We start from the raw sequence: 14,850 nt of genomic DNA, 5'->3' as shown, positions 1-14,850 counted from the left end.
AATGGGATTTTGGCTGTGTCACTGCACTCCAAGTTGACTACTCTGGAGATGGTCCTGATTTATAATCTTTTTGTTTAAAAAAAAAAAGACAATCATACCTATCTAGCTGCATTGCAATCAACTCAACCGTATTAAGCTTGAGGAACAAGCAGAAGGAACAGACTAAGGGGCTTGGAGGGGAAGAGCAGAAAAGGAAGAAATATTCAGAGGGTAGTGGTGGTGGCAGGAGCTAGGAATGAAAGATCAGAAAACAAATCAATGAATAAGAATGGCACAAGACTGATCTATAGCTCACACAGGCCTTTGCTAATCAAGTTCAAAGTTAATGGAGCAAGGAGTCAGCCACATGGCCATCCCTAGGAAGTGGCCTGCGGATTCCTGTTGACCCAGCTGGGGCCTGTCAGCTAGCCACACTTACGTCCTTCTGGGGTTCTGAGGGTGACAAAATCGTTGGTGTTGTGCACTTTAGTCAGACATTGGACTTGCACTTTGACTTGATAGGTGGTGTCAGGTTTGAGGATTTTCAAGATGCTGATGGTTTTATTGCTATTAGTTTCCAATATTTTCCACATGCTCTCACCAACCATCCTAGGTGAGAAAACAAAGGTATTTCAGCTCTGGAGCAACATGGAGGTGACTAAGAATATATGGTTCAATTTAAAAGCAGCCACACCAGGCTTTTCATCATAGGAGCACCAGAACATCCAATGACAAGGAGGACCTTTTATTCTTCATGGTGGCAACTGCTATGTTAATGAGTGAACTGAGAGGTAGCAAAGCATACCAGAACGAACCACACAATGGAAAGAACCCTGAGTGAGGAGCCAACAAGCCTGGGTTCTGGTCCCAGTTCTGCTGCTAAACAACCATGTGACCTTAGGTATAATCACAAAATCCTAGAGTTGAAAGAGACCACAAAGCCTATCCAGAACATGCTGCTGAATGAGAATTTCCTCTACAATCTCTCTCATAAGTGATCATCAAGCCTCCAAGTCAAGACTACAAGCATTTATTAAGCACCAACTATGTTCCAGGCACTGTCCTTGTTCTCAAGAAGCTCCCAGTCTAATGGTGAAGACAACCTGCTAATAAGACATATCTATCTAGTCTATTTTTCTATCATCTATCTTATCTATCAACTATGTGTGTGTCCATCTATCATTTATTCTACCATCTATGTATCTATCATCTGTGTATCTGTGTATCTACCTATTTATCATCTATGTATGTATCTATTTATCTATCATCTATCCTATGTATCATCTATATAAGTATCTATCACCTGTCTATGTATAGTATCTATCATATCTATCTACCTATTGGTTCTATCTATCTATCTATCTCTATCTATTTACCTACCCTATCCACCTATTCTATCTATCCAATCTACCTACCAACCTATCTATTCTTTCTTTCTTTCTAGCTATCTACCTATCATATCTACCTAACAGTCCCATCTATCTCTATTACCTACCCTACCTACCTATCCATCCATCTGTCCTATCTACCTACCAACCTATCTATCTATCCATCTATTCCTTCTATCTATCTACCTATCTCTACCTACCTATCCTATCTATCTCTATTTATCTACCAAACTATCCATTTATCCTATCCACCTATCTATCCATCTATTTTCTTCCTTCCTTTCTAATCAGAAATAATCTTAGGGGGGCAGCTAGGTGGCGCAGAGGATAGAGCACTGGCCCTGAAGTCAGGAGTACCTGAGTTCAAAGCCGGCCTCAGACCAAACATTTGACACTTACTAGCTGTGTGACCCTGGGCAAGTCACTTAACCCCAATTGCCTAAAAAAAAAAAAGAATCTCAGAAGGAAGGCACTAAGATCAAGGAGGACCAGGAAAGGCTTCTTCTTAGAGATGCTGAGACTTTTGGATAGTTCTAATTTGGGAAACTTTTTTTCCTTATATTAAGCCTAGAATAGATGCCATTTCCATCCACTGTTCCTGCCCTGTGGGGTCACATAGAGCAAGTCTCATCCTCCTTCCACATGAAAGCCCTTCAAATGTTTGAAGATATCATGTCCTTCCTCAGTCTCTTCTTCTCTAGGCTAAATATCACCAACTGCTTTAGTTGATCCAGATTTGGTAGAACAGAGCCTTTCACTATCCTGGTGGTTCTTTTTTCTGATCATGTCCTTCCTAAAATCTGGCACCTAGAACTGGAGAGCGCACCCTAGATGTGTTCTGACCAAGGTGGAATGTAGTGAGACTCTCTCTTTCTTACGCCTAGGACTTTCTATACCACTCTCAATGAAGCCTAAGACTAGATTCGGGTTTTTTTGGCTGCCACACTACATTACTGACTCATATGGAGCACTGCTAAAATTCACTTTTTCAAGCAAATATAAGTCTTTACATTTATCCCTCTTAAATCTCACTTTGTTCAATTCAGTTCCATGGTCTAGTTTGTCAAGATCTTTATAGATCCTGTGACCCAATGTGTTAGTTATTCCTCTCAGTTTTGTGCCATCTACAAATATGAGATAGATACCAACTATGCTTTTATATAAGTAACTGATAAAAATGTTAAACAGCACAGAGACATACAGAGATCCCTGGGTTACTCTACCGAAGATTTCCTCCAAGTTGGCATCACACTATAAATGATTACCCACTGGGTCTAACCATTCAATCAACTCTAAATTTTGTGGTTGATCGGCAGTTTTTCAGTCATGTCTGACTCTTTGTGAACCCATTTGGGGTTTTCTAGGCAGAGATACTGGAGTGGTTGCCATTCTCTAGCTCATTTTACAGATGAGTAACTGAAGCAAACAGTAGGTTAAATGACTTATTCAGGATCACACAGTTATTAAGTGTCTGCGGCCAAATTTGAACTCAGGAAGATGAGTTTTCCTGGCCCCATGCTGTGTCCACTGTGCCACTTAGTTTACCTAGCTGTGTTAAATTCTAGCCAGTGTCTTTCCATCTCTTCCACAAGCACAGAGATTGATAAATACTTTGCTAAAATATAGGTAAACTACAGCTACGGTACTAAGCCAATCAACCAGTCTAGTAACATTGTCAGAAGTAGCACCGAAAAGCCAGAAAGAGCTGGTTCAAGTTCTACCTCTGACACATATAGATTGTATAGCCTTGGGCAAGTCACTTAACTTCTCACTGTCCCAAGGGACTCTTTAACACTAAAAGTTTCAGAGAAGGTACTAACCTGCATTGGTAGAGAGAGTTTCCTCATCTGGGAGTTCCACCAATGAAATCACAGGTAAAGTCCCTATCCATATAAGTTTGGCATGATATGTGCCAAACTGACTGATTGTTGCTTCCTCTTCTAGACATTCAATAACCATCCTTCTGATAATGACATGTTTTAGAATTCTGCAAGGAATGCAAGTAACATTTGACTTTTTCTAATCCTGAATTACCACTTCTGTTCTTTATAACCTTTCAAATATCACTGGTGGTGAGTGAAGAATCAAATTTGCCAGTTCTTTCAATACCCAAAGATATAGTTTATCTAGGCCTGGTGACTTAAACTCATCCTAGGCTCTCCTACTCATATTTTTTTGTTTTATTTCACGAATGGGTCTCTCTATCTTGGCCAGAGTAAAAATAAAGTCCTCAATGGCCCAACCCCATTAATGACCAGCATAGAAACTCTGGCCTACTCTGTTTCTAACTTGAACAGGTTGACTCCTCTATAGGTAGACTGGTGGAGCCCCTTCCCTGGACTCCCTCCCCAAAGCTCAACATGTTGATGCCAGACTTAGTGAAGGCACCCTTCTGGCAGAAGTCCCTTCTGCTGCTCAGAATTCCTGAACGCAAAAAATCCACCAGCCTCAGCCTTCCTCAGAAGCAGGGATTGCAGACCTGTGCCACTAGGCCTGGCACTTTGGAATTTGTACACTTACCTTCTATTTTGGTATATACTTAGACCACCTTAAAAAAGTAGAATGGTTGATTAATTGAAAGCCCTTTTGACTAGATTTACAAGATTTTCAAGACTCTGGCAAATGTACTTTTACCAGCCCTTCATTAGATGCAGTTCCACTCTCCACAATCTTTTGAACACTACTGATAGTGGTTCAGCAATCACACTGGTCAGTTCTTTCAGGAACCTGAGATGTGGGTGCTAGGTGATACAACAGATAGAGTACTGGGCCTGGAGTAAGGAAGACATGAGTTCAAATCTGACCTCAAGACCCTTACTAGCTGGTGACCTTGGGGCAAGTCATTTAATCTCTGCTTCAATTTACTCAACTGTAAAATGGTGATAAGGGGAAGGAACCTACTCCCTCAGTAGCCCATGATGACTAGATGATCTCTAAGGTGCCTTCTAGCTCTGAAATTACACACATACATATATACATATACACACATATTCATACATATGAAAATATAATAACCCTGGGAGTTTTATATATTTAATTGTAATAATATTATATTTTAATTATCTTATGTGCATCATCATATATGCATGTTATATTAATTATATATAACATATATATAATATATATTATATATGTAAAACTCCCAGGGATATAACTATAGATACACACATATGCATGTATCCCTATTCATTTGCTGAGCAGACATTTATCAAATACCTACTTTGTGCAAGGCAGGGAGATACAAAGCTCTATAGAACACAGATCCTGTTTTTAAAGACCTTATTATCTAATCTGATGGGCAGTTGCCCATTACTAACCTACAGCATCTATACAGATAAGTACAAAATTGTACAAATAACAGTGGTACAAGAGGCAGCAGGTAATGTAAAGGAAAATCTGAGTAGGGTGCGTACATCATTTCACCTTGGGAGCTGGGGCCAGGGAAAGGCTTCATGGAAGAGGCAGGGGAGGGAATGAGGGTTGGGGAAATCCAGTCCATGTATGGGAAATGGCATGAACAGAAGAATGGAGGCAGAAAAGAGCAGATTATGGAGTGCATCCTTGTCAGACTGAAATGTATGATGATCCCAGAACTCACCGGTAATAGATATTATACACACAGGATGCTGCTGGCATTTTTTTCGGCCGTGTCCAAGTCAAAGTAACATCACCAGAGAAATCAGCTGTCCACTGGAGATTCTGTACTTTATATACAGTTGTCTCCTCTACAGAAATAAAGGGATTAGCAAGAGAGTGGGAGAAAATACTGCCTCATCAAGTCTTGGGTTTGAAGGGCCCTCTGGGAGTCACTTAATCCCTTACCCAGACTCCTGACAAAGCTGGGCCAACAGTTATGTGGAAAGGCCCCAGTCCTCTTAAAATAAACCTGGGCAAGAATTCTATAGCCTCCCTAATTGCAAATCTTTCAGGGGCCCCATATCCCTTATAGCCATGACGCATCTCTACATTTTTGCTCAAATCTGTCCTGCTGAAATGTCAGCAGAGGTACAAAATGCAAACAGATCGGCATTCATTATTGCTTCAATCATGAGAGCCCTGAACACTTAATATGTTCTCAAGGAGAAGGCAATGAGTTGAGTTGAGGCACAATGCTGAAGCAGCAGTGGCTAAGCGTTCACAATAAGAAAAGAATCACAGCTAAAACAGAGCCAGGAAGGAGCAGGGCCTAGTGGTAAGGTAAGGATGGTGTCAGAGTTTCAAAGTCTAGCCTGTTCTCACCTTCCTTAAGGGAACCAGAAGAAAGGTTCTGCTTCACCTATAGGTTGAATGAAAAACAAGAAGACCCATAGTTCCTTGCAGAGGGATCCTTGGTTACCTTGGGAACAAAGGAAAATTGTCTAAACAGGTCAATGGGGAGAAAAGTCACTCACCAGTACAGCTTCTTTCATCACTGCCATCAGAACAGTCCAGGAAGCCGTCACAGCGCTCTGTCAGGACGATGCAGGCTTCTCCATCCTCACACATATACCGTCCACTGACACAAGTCAACGTGCTACGTGTAGCTAGAAAACAACAAATACAATAAAATTCAAAAGCTCATAGGAACCATGGAAAAATATAGGAGTAATGGATTCCACTAGTTGAGCCTGAGGCTCCAGCTCTGGTCATGTCTGCAGTCAGTGTCTCGACTGTTTTTTTAGCTCAATTAGCTTCATTTAAATGTGTCAGAATTAACCATCCAAAGGAGGAAGATTCATAGCTTACAATTCTATATACCTTAAAATTTACAAAGTGAGTTCTTCATTCACACTCCATACACACAAACTCTAGGGCTCTCATGCAGTCATGTGCCAACACCTTCAACATGAAATGCTTTGGAGAAGGTAGACTAATATATAGCTCAGGGGAGTACTTCAGTCTGTGTGACTCTTTCTGAGCAATTATAACAATAGTAAAAATAATTGCTATTACTGTGGGTAGCTAGGTGGCACAGTGGATAGAATGCTGGGCCTGGAGTCAGGAAGATCTGAGTTCAAATCATGTAACCCTGGGAAAATCATTTAATTTTTGTTAGCCTCAGTTTCCTCATCTGTAAAATGAGATAATAACAACACCCATTCCCTGGGGTTGTTTTGAGGATGAAATGAGATAATAACTGGCACATAATAATCACTAAATAAAGTTAGCTATCATCATCATCATCATCATCATCATCATCATCAATAGTGTGTATACCACTTAAAATTTTTCAAATTTTTCAAAATATTTTCACATAAAATGAGATAATGTATGTAAAGAGATTTGGAAAGGCTGAAAAGCCATGCAAATACATTCTGTCTACTTTTACTGACCCTTTACACAATACTGTAAAATTAAATCAAGAAAATACTTCAATAAAATATAGAAGCTCTCAAAATCAAGTTCTGACTATGCAACTACAGTTGATTCTAAGGAAAAAGGAAAGTCAGTGTTGCTGCACAGGCAGCTCTCTGGTGAGCTCAGATTTCAAAGGGGCATGTACAAAGGACAGAAGAGGTGACATATAAACTAGGGTGAAAAAAAATAACCTGGACCTAGAAGAGAATAGGGGGTGGGTGATCATTAAGGCCTCTTCTAGCTTTCAATCCCTTCATCTCTCTAAAGCAGATAAAGGGAGAGTATCACTTCTATTTGGAAGGAAGGAAGGAAAGAAGGAAGGAAGGAAGGAAGGAAGGAAGGAAGGAAGGAAGGAAGGAAGGAAGGAAGGAAGGAAGGAAGGAAGGAAGGAAGGAAGGAAGGACAGAGATGACAGAGTAATAGATAGTGAGAAAGAGACAGAGAGGCAGACAGAGAGATAGAGTGATAGACAGAGGCAGTAGAAAAGAAAAAGAAGTCTGGAGAGTGAGTCTAGGCATGAGTGAGGTGAAGCATCGTTTGGGCCCTTATTAAAATGGAGCTTCAGAGAAGGAGTCACCAATCAGAAGAGCAGAACCTCAGGCCAGAAGTTTCTCCAGGATAGCAAAGCAGCAGGTGAAGACAAGAAACCCAGAGTCTGTCTTATTTACAAGGAAGAAAAATAGCAGGAAAGGCTTTGTAGCTACTGACACTCTATCAAAGAGAATTATCTTCAGATTGGAAAGGAATTAAAGCCCACAATTGGTGAGGAGAGAGTAGCAGAGAAGTTGGTTACTTTCAATAACTCATCAGGCCCTTACAAACTGTATCCCAGGGTATGGAAAGAACTTGTAACTGAGATAGCAGAACCACGGTCAGTAATCTCTGGGACAACACGGAGCCTGGCAGAGAAGCCTAGGGATGGGAGAGAGGTGAATGTTCCAGTTTTCCAAAAAAGGTAGATTCTAGAAATTACAGCTCAATAAGTGAGTTCGACAGGATCGCTAGCAATATTCTAGAATCAGATTATTAGATTAGTAAGCATTTAAAAAAGAATGCAGTGATAACAAGGAACAAATCATGCCCAACTAACATCACTTAATTTTCAAAAGGGATCAAAGGATTACCACAGAACCAGTCCAGCCTAATTTCAGCACAGTTTTAACAAAGTCTACCCCATTATCCTCATGGACAAGACAGAAATGTGGCAGGGATGATGACAAGACTAACTGTCATTTTGAAAATGTTTTACTTAATTATATCATCTGACCTTTTATGACAACCCTGAAGTAAGCACTATGGGTATTACTATTTCTGTTTTATAGATGGGGAAAATAAGGCTGTTTGTCAGTCAGGCAGTCAGTCAATAAACATTTAATAAGCACCTACTGTGTGCCAGGCACTGTGCTAAACACTGGAGACTCACCCAACAACTACTAATACCTATCAGGGGCAGGACTTTAACCCAAGTCTTCCTGACTCCAAGTCCAGAACTCTATTCTATACCAGACTGTCTACCAACAGGATATCAGGGCTGGGGGGAGGTGGGGAGGAGAACTATGTAACTGTTTGAACAATCCTACTAGGTACTGAATAAAAGATCAATGTCAGCCTAGAAGGAAGTCTCTACTGGAGTCAACTTAGCTCAAATTCTGGTCCTACAACATACTAATGACACTGGAAAAACCACTGAACTTTTTCGTACACGACCCTTTCTTATCTAACATTTTAACCCATAACTTCGATAAATATATTGAAGGCATGCTTACTCAGTTTTCATAACGCACAAAGTAGAATGGTGTAACCTTTAGGATAAACAATAAAATCAAGCTTTAAAAGGATCCTGATGTGTTGGAATAACCACAACAAGTCAACAAGACAAAATTCCATAAGGATAAATATCAATTTCTGCACTTGAGCTCAAAAATCCAACTGCTAAGCACAGCAAGCTCTGGTTTAATAGCAATTTATGTGATAAAAACCTAGGGGTTCTAGGTGGATACACGCTCAGTATGAGTCTAGTATGACTTGGCTGGCCCAAAAGCTAATGTTCTCTTAGGCTGGATGAATAACAATAATAATCACAGCAATAATGTATTGTATTAAGAACAAGGGAGATAAAAGTTACAGTGTTCTCCGCACTGATTATGCATACATATGTACACACGTATCTATTTCATATATATATATATATATATATATATATATATATATATATATATATATATATATATATATAATATATATATATATATATATATATATACATACATACACACACACACACACACACACACACACACACACACACACACACACAAAGATATAGTGATCTGTTCACTGAGGCATTAACAAACTGAAGTATTTCCAGAAGAGTATGACTAAGACTGTGAAAGACCTGAAAATCACACCACAGACTCACAGGTTCCGAGAAATTTTTGTCATGGAAAAGGGTGATGGAAGAAAAGGCAGGAGAATACTAATTCTGACTCTCTCTTACTAGTTACATGAGCTCACTTAAGCAACTGTGCCTTAGTATCTTAATTTACAATATAAGGATAATAACTGTCCTTCCTATCTCATAGGGCCAATGAAAAGTCAATGAGATAATGTATGTAAAAGCATTCTGTACATCATAAAGGGTTATACAAATGTCAGAAATGATGGTGAGGAGGAGGAAGATGACAACTATGCTACCATTTTGGGAATGGCTGAAGGAACTGGGGATTTTTAACCTGGAGAAGAGAAGACTTGGCTAGGAGCACAACAGTCACCTTCAAAGTTTCAAGGGTTGTCTTATGAAACTATGTGGCTCCAGAGGGCAGAACTAGCAGCAACTGGTGAAAGTTACAGAGAGGTATATTTTGGTTCAATATAAAAAAAGAACTTCCTAACATTAAGAATGCTCCAGAAATGGAATGGGTTACAACTTTATGAGGTCATGTAACTTGTCACTGGAAGCATCCCAGCAGGGTCTGAATGACCAATTGTCAGGGATGCTGTGGATGGTGTTTGTGTACTAGGTAGTAAGCTGGATTCAGTGAATTTATTAGATGAAGCTGGATTGAAGCCTTTTTCAATTCTATGAGGGAACAGGTATTATTATTACCATTGGAAAAATGAAAACATTAGGAACAAGGAAGTTAGACACCTTGTTCAAAATCAAGCAGTTGGTTATTGGGAGACTGGGGATCAGAACCCAATATTCTTTCCACCAGACCATGAACCCTCCCACGGGGAAGATACACAAAACTCATCGTCAGCAGGACACCCACTTTAACCTCTGACAGCAGTGACAGCTTTACACAGACCCTTCCATACTCTTTCACCCAGTTGCCTTTGTGACCACAGCTTGCATATTTGAGATGGTAACAAGGCCTATTGTGGAAATCTGCAGTCAAGAAACAGAACAAAGCTAACTGGCCCTCAAAAGGACGGATGGCACCCTTGATCTTGACCTTGTAAGCAAGGAGGTAACTAGGCACATGTAACATTCTTCAAGTGCGGCTCGGAAGTCTCTGCTTTTTCATCTAGAACAGGATCATCTTTGGCTTTCTGACCTTCCCACCCTCTCCCTGGGCTCCAGTCTTTTGGGTGTGAATGGAATAGGCTTGGAAATGTCTGTTAAGCCATCCCTGCCCCACCTCCTTCGAAAGTCACAGGAAACTGTCCAATGATGTATTTTATCTTTAATGTGTGTTCCACAGAACAGTGTGCCTTGAAATGGATTCAAGTAAGCTAAGAACAAATAAAAAAAGGTACCCTCCCCTGCCCCTTTTTAAAAAGGAGATAATAATACTAGAAATCCCTAACTCCCAGTGACAAAGAAAATAACTCTAAAGCACTATGTCCACATAACCTTTGATACGGATGTTTCCAAAGTGGCCACAGGCACATTCATGTGTTTATTCATTCAACAAATGTTTATTAAGCACTTATGGTGAGCAAAGCACTGTGCTGTGTGCTGGGGATGGGTGGGAGGGCATACAAAGCCTAAAATGGCCCTCAAAACTCCTGAGTCTAATCTGAACCAGATTAAAATGTAACTGGGAAATATTTGACAAAATAAATAAAAATACAATGCAAGACAGTTAATGTCAATTTGTGATTTTCTAAGTCAATATGCAGCCTGCAGGGATCCATTTCTTAATTATGACTCTACTGGTCTAGAACAGTGTAGACCCTGACCCCAACTGTTTATGAGCATATAACACAAACATGACTGTACATATGTATCCACAGATACAGACAAACATACTTGAGACTCCACTCAAGTAGGGATATACAACTCACAGGGAAATTAAGCACAAGGAATATAAGACCAACACTAGAAATCACCCTTCCTAATGGCTCTAGGCACTTACGACAGTTGGACTCGTCCATGCCATCCTGGCAGTCCCTATGACCATCACAGCGCTTCCAATTGGGAATGCACTTCTTTGGCTGCTGGCACTCAAATTCAAACCTGCTGCATCGTCCAAGCTGGGTAGTGGTGGAGGTCAACGAGACGTTAGCTGGGAAAGGAGACAAGAAAACCATCAGAACCTCAGGACAAAGGGGAAAGGCCAGTGAACACTGGGGACAACACAGAAAGAGGTGAACAAAGGTCCCAAAAAGCTAGAAATTTAATGATGGAATATGTACACAGGGGTTTGACAGAATAAGCTCTATTCCACTCAAAATTGCTGGAGGCTGTGGTACAGCTGAGATTAAAGAACATCGATTAAGAATAAAGCATAACCTTCAAAAGACCTGGAGTAAGGGCTACAGTGCCAGATGTTGTATGAAGGATCTAAGGAAGAAGCTGGATAGAATGAGAAGCCATGGATAGATCATAATCTGTATCAACAGAGTTTCTGTATCAATAAGCTCACAGACCTACTGGTAATAAGGAAATATCTGAGAGAAGAATGACGAAAATGGTTCAAAGGCTGGGTCTTGAGGCAAAGTTTGATAAGGTAAAGGGATCCCTCATCTTACCACACGAATTACTAACCATATACCTAATGTTATAGTGTGTTAGTGAAGGCTTCAGTTCTCACTACACACTTATAATCTTTTGAGGGAGACAAGCTTTATGTACATAAAACAACTAGAAAGCAATTCATGAAAATAAAATTGAGGACTAATATGTATAACACAAAATACAAAAGGGGAAGAGAGCAGTGTGCACTGAGGTTATCACAGAAAGTTTCATTGAAAGAGTCATGTAAAAGTTAAGGATGTAACAACTCTCAGGTCTAGGTCAGAGGGTCTCTTGAGGGCCTTTCCCTAAGAGTTACAGCCTCATGTATTTTGAAAAATGATGGGGCTTTCAGATAGGGGCAAATAGGAGGCCAGCTTCAGTGGAAAGGGGGTAGATGTAGGGGGAAAGTGGGAAACAGAGTGGTAATAGGTAGGCAGCATGGGTTCACATTATGGAAGCCCTTGAACAGAAAGCTGAGGAGTCTGGAATTATACAACTGGGCAACATGGAGCTATGGGAGGTTCTTAAGCAGGGGAGTAATATGATGAAAAAAAGGAAGAATAGAATGGAGACATAACAATTTACTATGCAAAGTTTTTAAGCAAAGGATGAGTGATTATTCTCTATTTCTACAAAAAAAAAAGAAATAGGCTCAAAATATACAGATACAGGAAGAATTCAGATTAGACAGAAGGAATACACTTTTGACTCTTGAAATTTCAAGTCAAGGGGCAGCTAGTGGCGCAGGAGATAGAGCTCTGGCCTTGGAGTCAGGAGGACCTGAGTTCAAATCTAGCTTCAGATACTTGACACTTACTACCTGTGCAACCCTGGGCAAATCACTTAACCCCAACTGCCTCACCAAAAAGCAAAAAAAAAAAATCTCTGTTGTGTCATTTGCAGGATTTGGGGAAGTCAGCTCATTTCTCTGAACTCTGCTATCCACTTAATAAAACGGAAGGGACTGAATTAGATGACATTCTAAGAGAGGATTCCTAACCATTTTTATGTCATGGACCCCTTTGGCAGTCTGGTGAAGCCTATGGAACCCTTCTCAGAAGAATACTTTTAAATGCATAAAATAAAAATACATAGTACTACAAATGAAACCAATTATATAGAAATATAATTATCAAAATATTTTTCAAAAACACAAGGCAATGGATTCCAGGTTAAGCACTCCTGCTCTTGCAGCTGTAACCATCAATGATTCACAAAATCATGTATGTCAGAGCTGAAAGGAACCTTAGAGACTTAGTCCAGATGTCAAAACTGAGAATGTGATTCATTCAACATCCCACAGCTACTAAGTGACAGAGAGCCAGGATGTGAACCCAAGCGTCCTGAGTCCATATTCCATTTAGAGTAATCTAGAGAAGGGTTCATTCATTCAATAAACATTTACTAAGTGCCTACTATGTGCCAGGCACTGATAAGCACTGTGGAATCTCTTCTCGGATGACCTTTACGAAGAAGGACATTCATCTAGCTGATGGGCGTATTCTGCCTGAAGCGAGGTGTATCAATTAGCTGAGCTCTCAAGGTCTTTAGAAGCCTGCACAGTCCAGGTACGATGGACAGCCAGTTCAAAGGCACGGAGATGGTGGATGGAGTGTCGTCTCAGTTTGTCTGAGCAGTAGAATGAAAGTGAGTAATGCGTATGTAAGGAGGCTAGGAGTGTAGGAAATTAAGACAGGGCAAGTTGGTTGGTCCTTTGAAAGAACAAGTGTGTCACCACGTATAACCACTAGATGGCAGTCTTCTACTCTTTTCTGAGGAGGAAACTGCCATCTCTCTCTGTTCCGTCCCAGAGCCTTAACCATAAAGATATATTCCTATGCACACTCCCAGCTGCACTTGCTGCCCAGGGAGAAAGGCACGGAGCTGCTGAGATGGGAACAAGAAAGCTGGAAGAGTCTTGCAGCAAGTGCAGAGGGCCAGTGACAACTTCATCGTTCAGTCTTTTCCTTGTAATCTAGCATTTAGAGCACAGCCCAAGGAAAAGTCACTCAGAAATCTGATTTACAATTGCTATCTCTAAAGCTGCTGCTGCAGTGGAAGTGAGCTGAGGCTTTACCCCTAACTCCTCAAAAGACAAGAAGACAGTGGAGTTAAGAAGAGCTGAGATCCAATCCAGCCTCCAATACCAGTTGTATGACCCTGGGCAAGTCACTTAACCACCATGTGCCTCAGTTTCCCCATCTGAAAAATGATAATAATAAAAGCAGCTACCTCCCAGGGGTTATCATAAGGATCAAATTAGACAGTATTTGTGAAAGGCTTTGCAAATCTTAAAGCACTACATAAAAATGCTGGCTACTATTACTAAGAAGGCAACATGTTACAGTGCCAAGATCACTAGGTTAGAGTTTACAATACCTGGGTTCAAATTCCAGCTCTGCCTCAGCTGGGGGCTCTGGGTGGGTGGAGGACCCAAACAGTGAACAGATCTCTGGGCTGGCCTCATAAATGTTTGTTCCCTTCCCCAAACCCCATCTTGCCGTGCGACCCCAGGCAAGTCATTTCTCCTTTCTGAGACTCTGTTTCCTCTGTTTTAAATGACCATATTTGACCAGATAATTTCTATGATCCCATCCTGCTCCTGACTGCCTTATGAGGCAGGGCCTCTGAATTCATTTCCCCCTTTCATATCATGTGTGCTGTTTGAGAAAGTCTGATAAAGGCACTTTTTCAAGGTGACTTCCAGAAATCCTGGGCTCTCTAAGGAGGGGCAGTGCTCTGGCTCAGTGGGGAGGCATCTTCCACAGGTGGGAGCGAGGTCAAGAGGTCGGAGCTCCTAAACTCACCAGTGGTCGGGCAGGCTTCCTCATCAGAGCCGTCAGGGCAGTCTTTGTACCCATCACATACCCAGCTGTTCATAATGCAGGCACCACTGTTACAGCGGAAGTAATTGGGCAGACACGTGGAAGGCCTTGTCGTCGTGATGGGGGGAAGGAGATGTGAATCTGCGAAAAACAGAGCAACAAAACCCTCAGAAGTCAGCGTCACAGGAAGCTAAGCCCCTAATCTGTAAGTCTAAATGGCACCCTAGAACCCGCAAGGCTGACGGGTACACAGCAGAATGCTAGATAATTCGAATGTTATTTACCTGGGAGCTTTGGGATGAGTTGACATGTACACGGCAGGCAAGCCTACCATCCCAACTGTGTTTAGTTCAGGCCA

The 14,850-nt window shown here is 41.0% G+C and overlaps 1 protein-coding gene across 1 annotated transcript in view; it reads right to left on the bottom strand.

Moving 5' to 3' along the window:
- The window catches only part of SORL1 (sortilin related receptor 1), a 213,393-nt gene that overhangs the window by 27,841 nt on the left and 170,702 nt on the right, over positions 1-14,850 (bottom strand). Inside the window, 5 exon segments of the mRNA XM_020984875.2 lie at positions 419-588; positions 4,966-5,092; positions 5,759-5,890; positions 11,066-11,215; positions 14,475-14,633. Coding sequence (XP_020840534.1) covers positions 419-588; positions 4,966-5,092; positions 5,759-5,890; positions 11,066-11,215; positions 14,475-14,633 — 738 coding nt within the window.

The sequence above is a fragment of the Phascolarctos cinereus genome, unplaced genomic scaffold (genome assembly GCF_003287225.1).
Source record: "Phascolarctos cinereus isolate Bilbo 61053 unplaced genomic scaffold, phaCin_HiC Scaffold_726;HRSCAF=1367, whole genome shotgun sequence".
In the NCBI taxonomy this organism is placed as follows: Eukaryota; Metazoa; Chordata; class Mammalia; order Diprotodontia; family Phascolarctidae; genus Phascolarctos; species Phascolarctos cinereus.
This window is presented reverse-complemented; position numbering and strand designations above follow the sequence as displayed.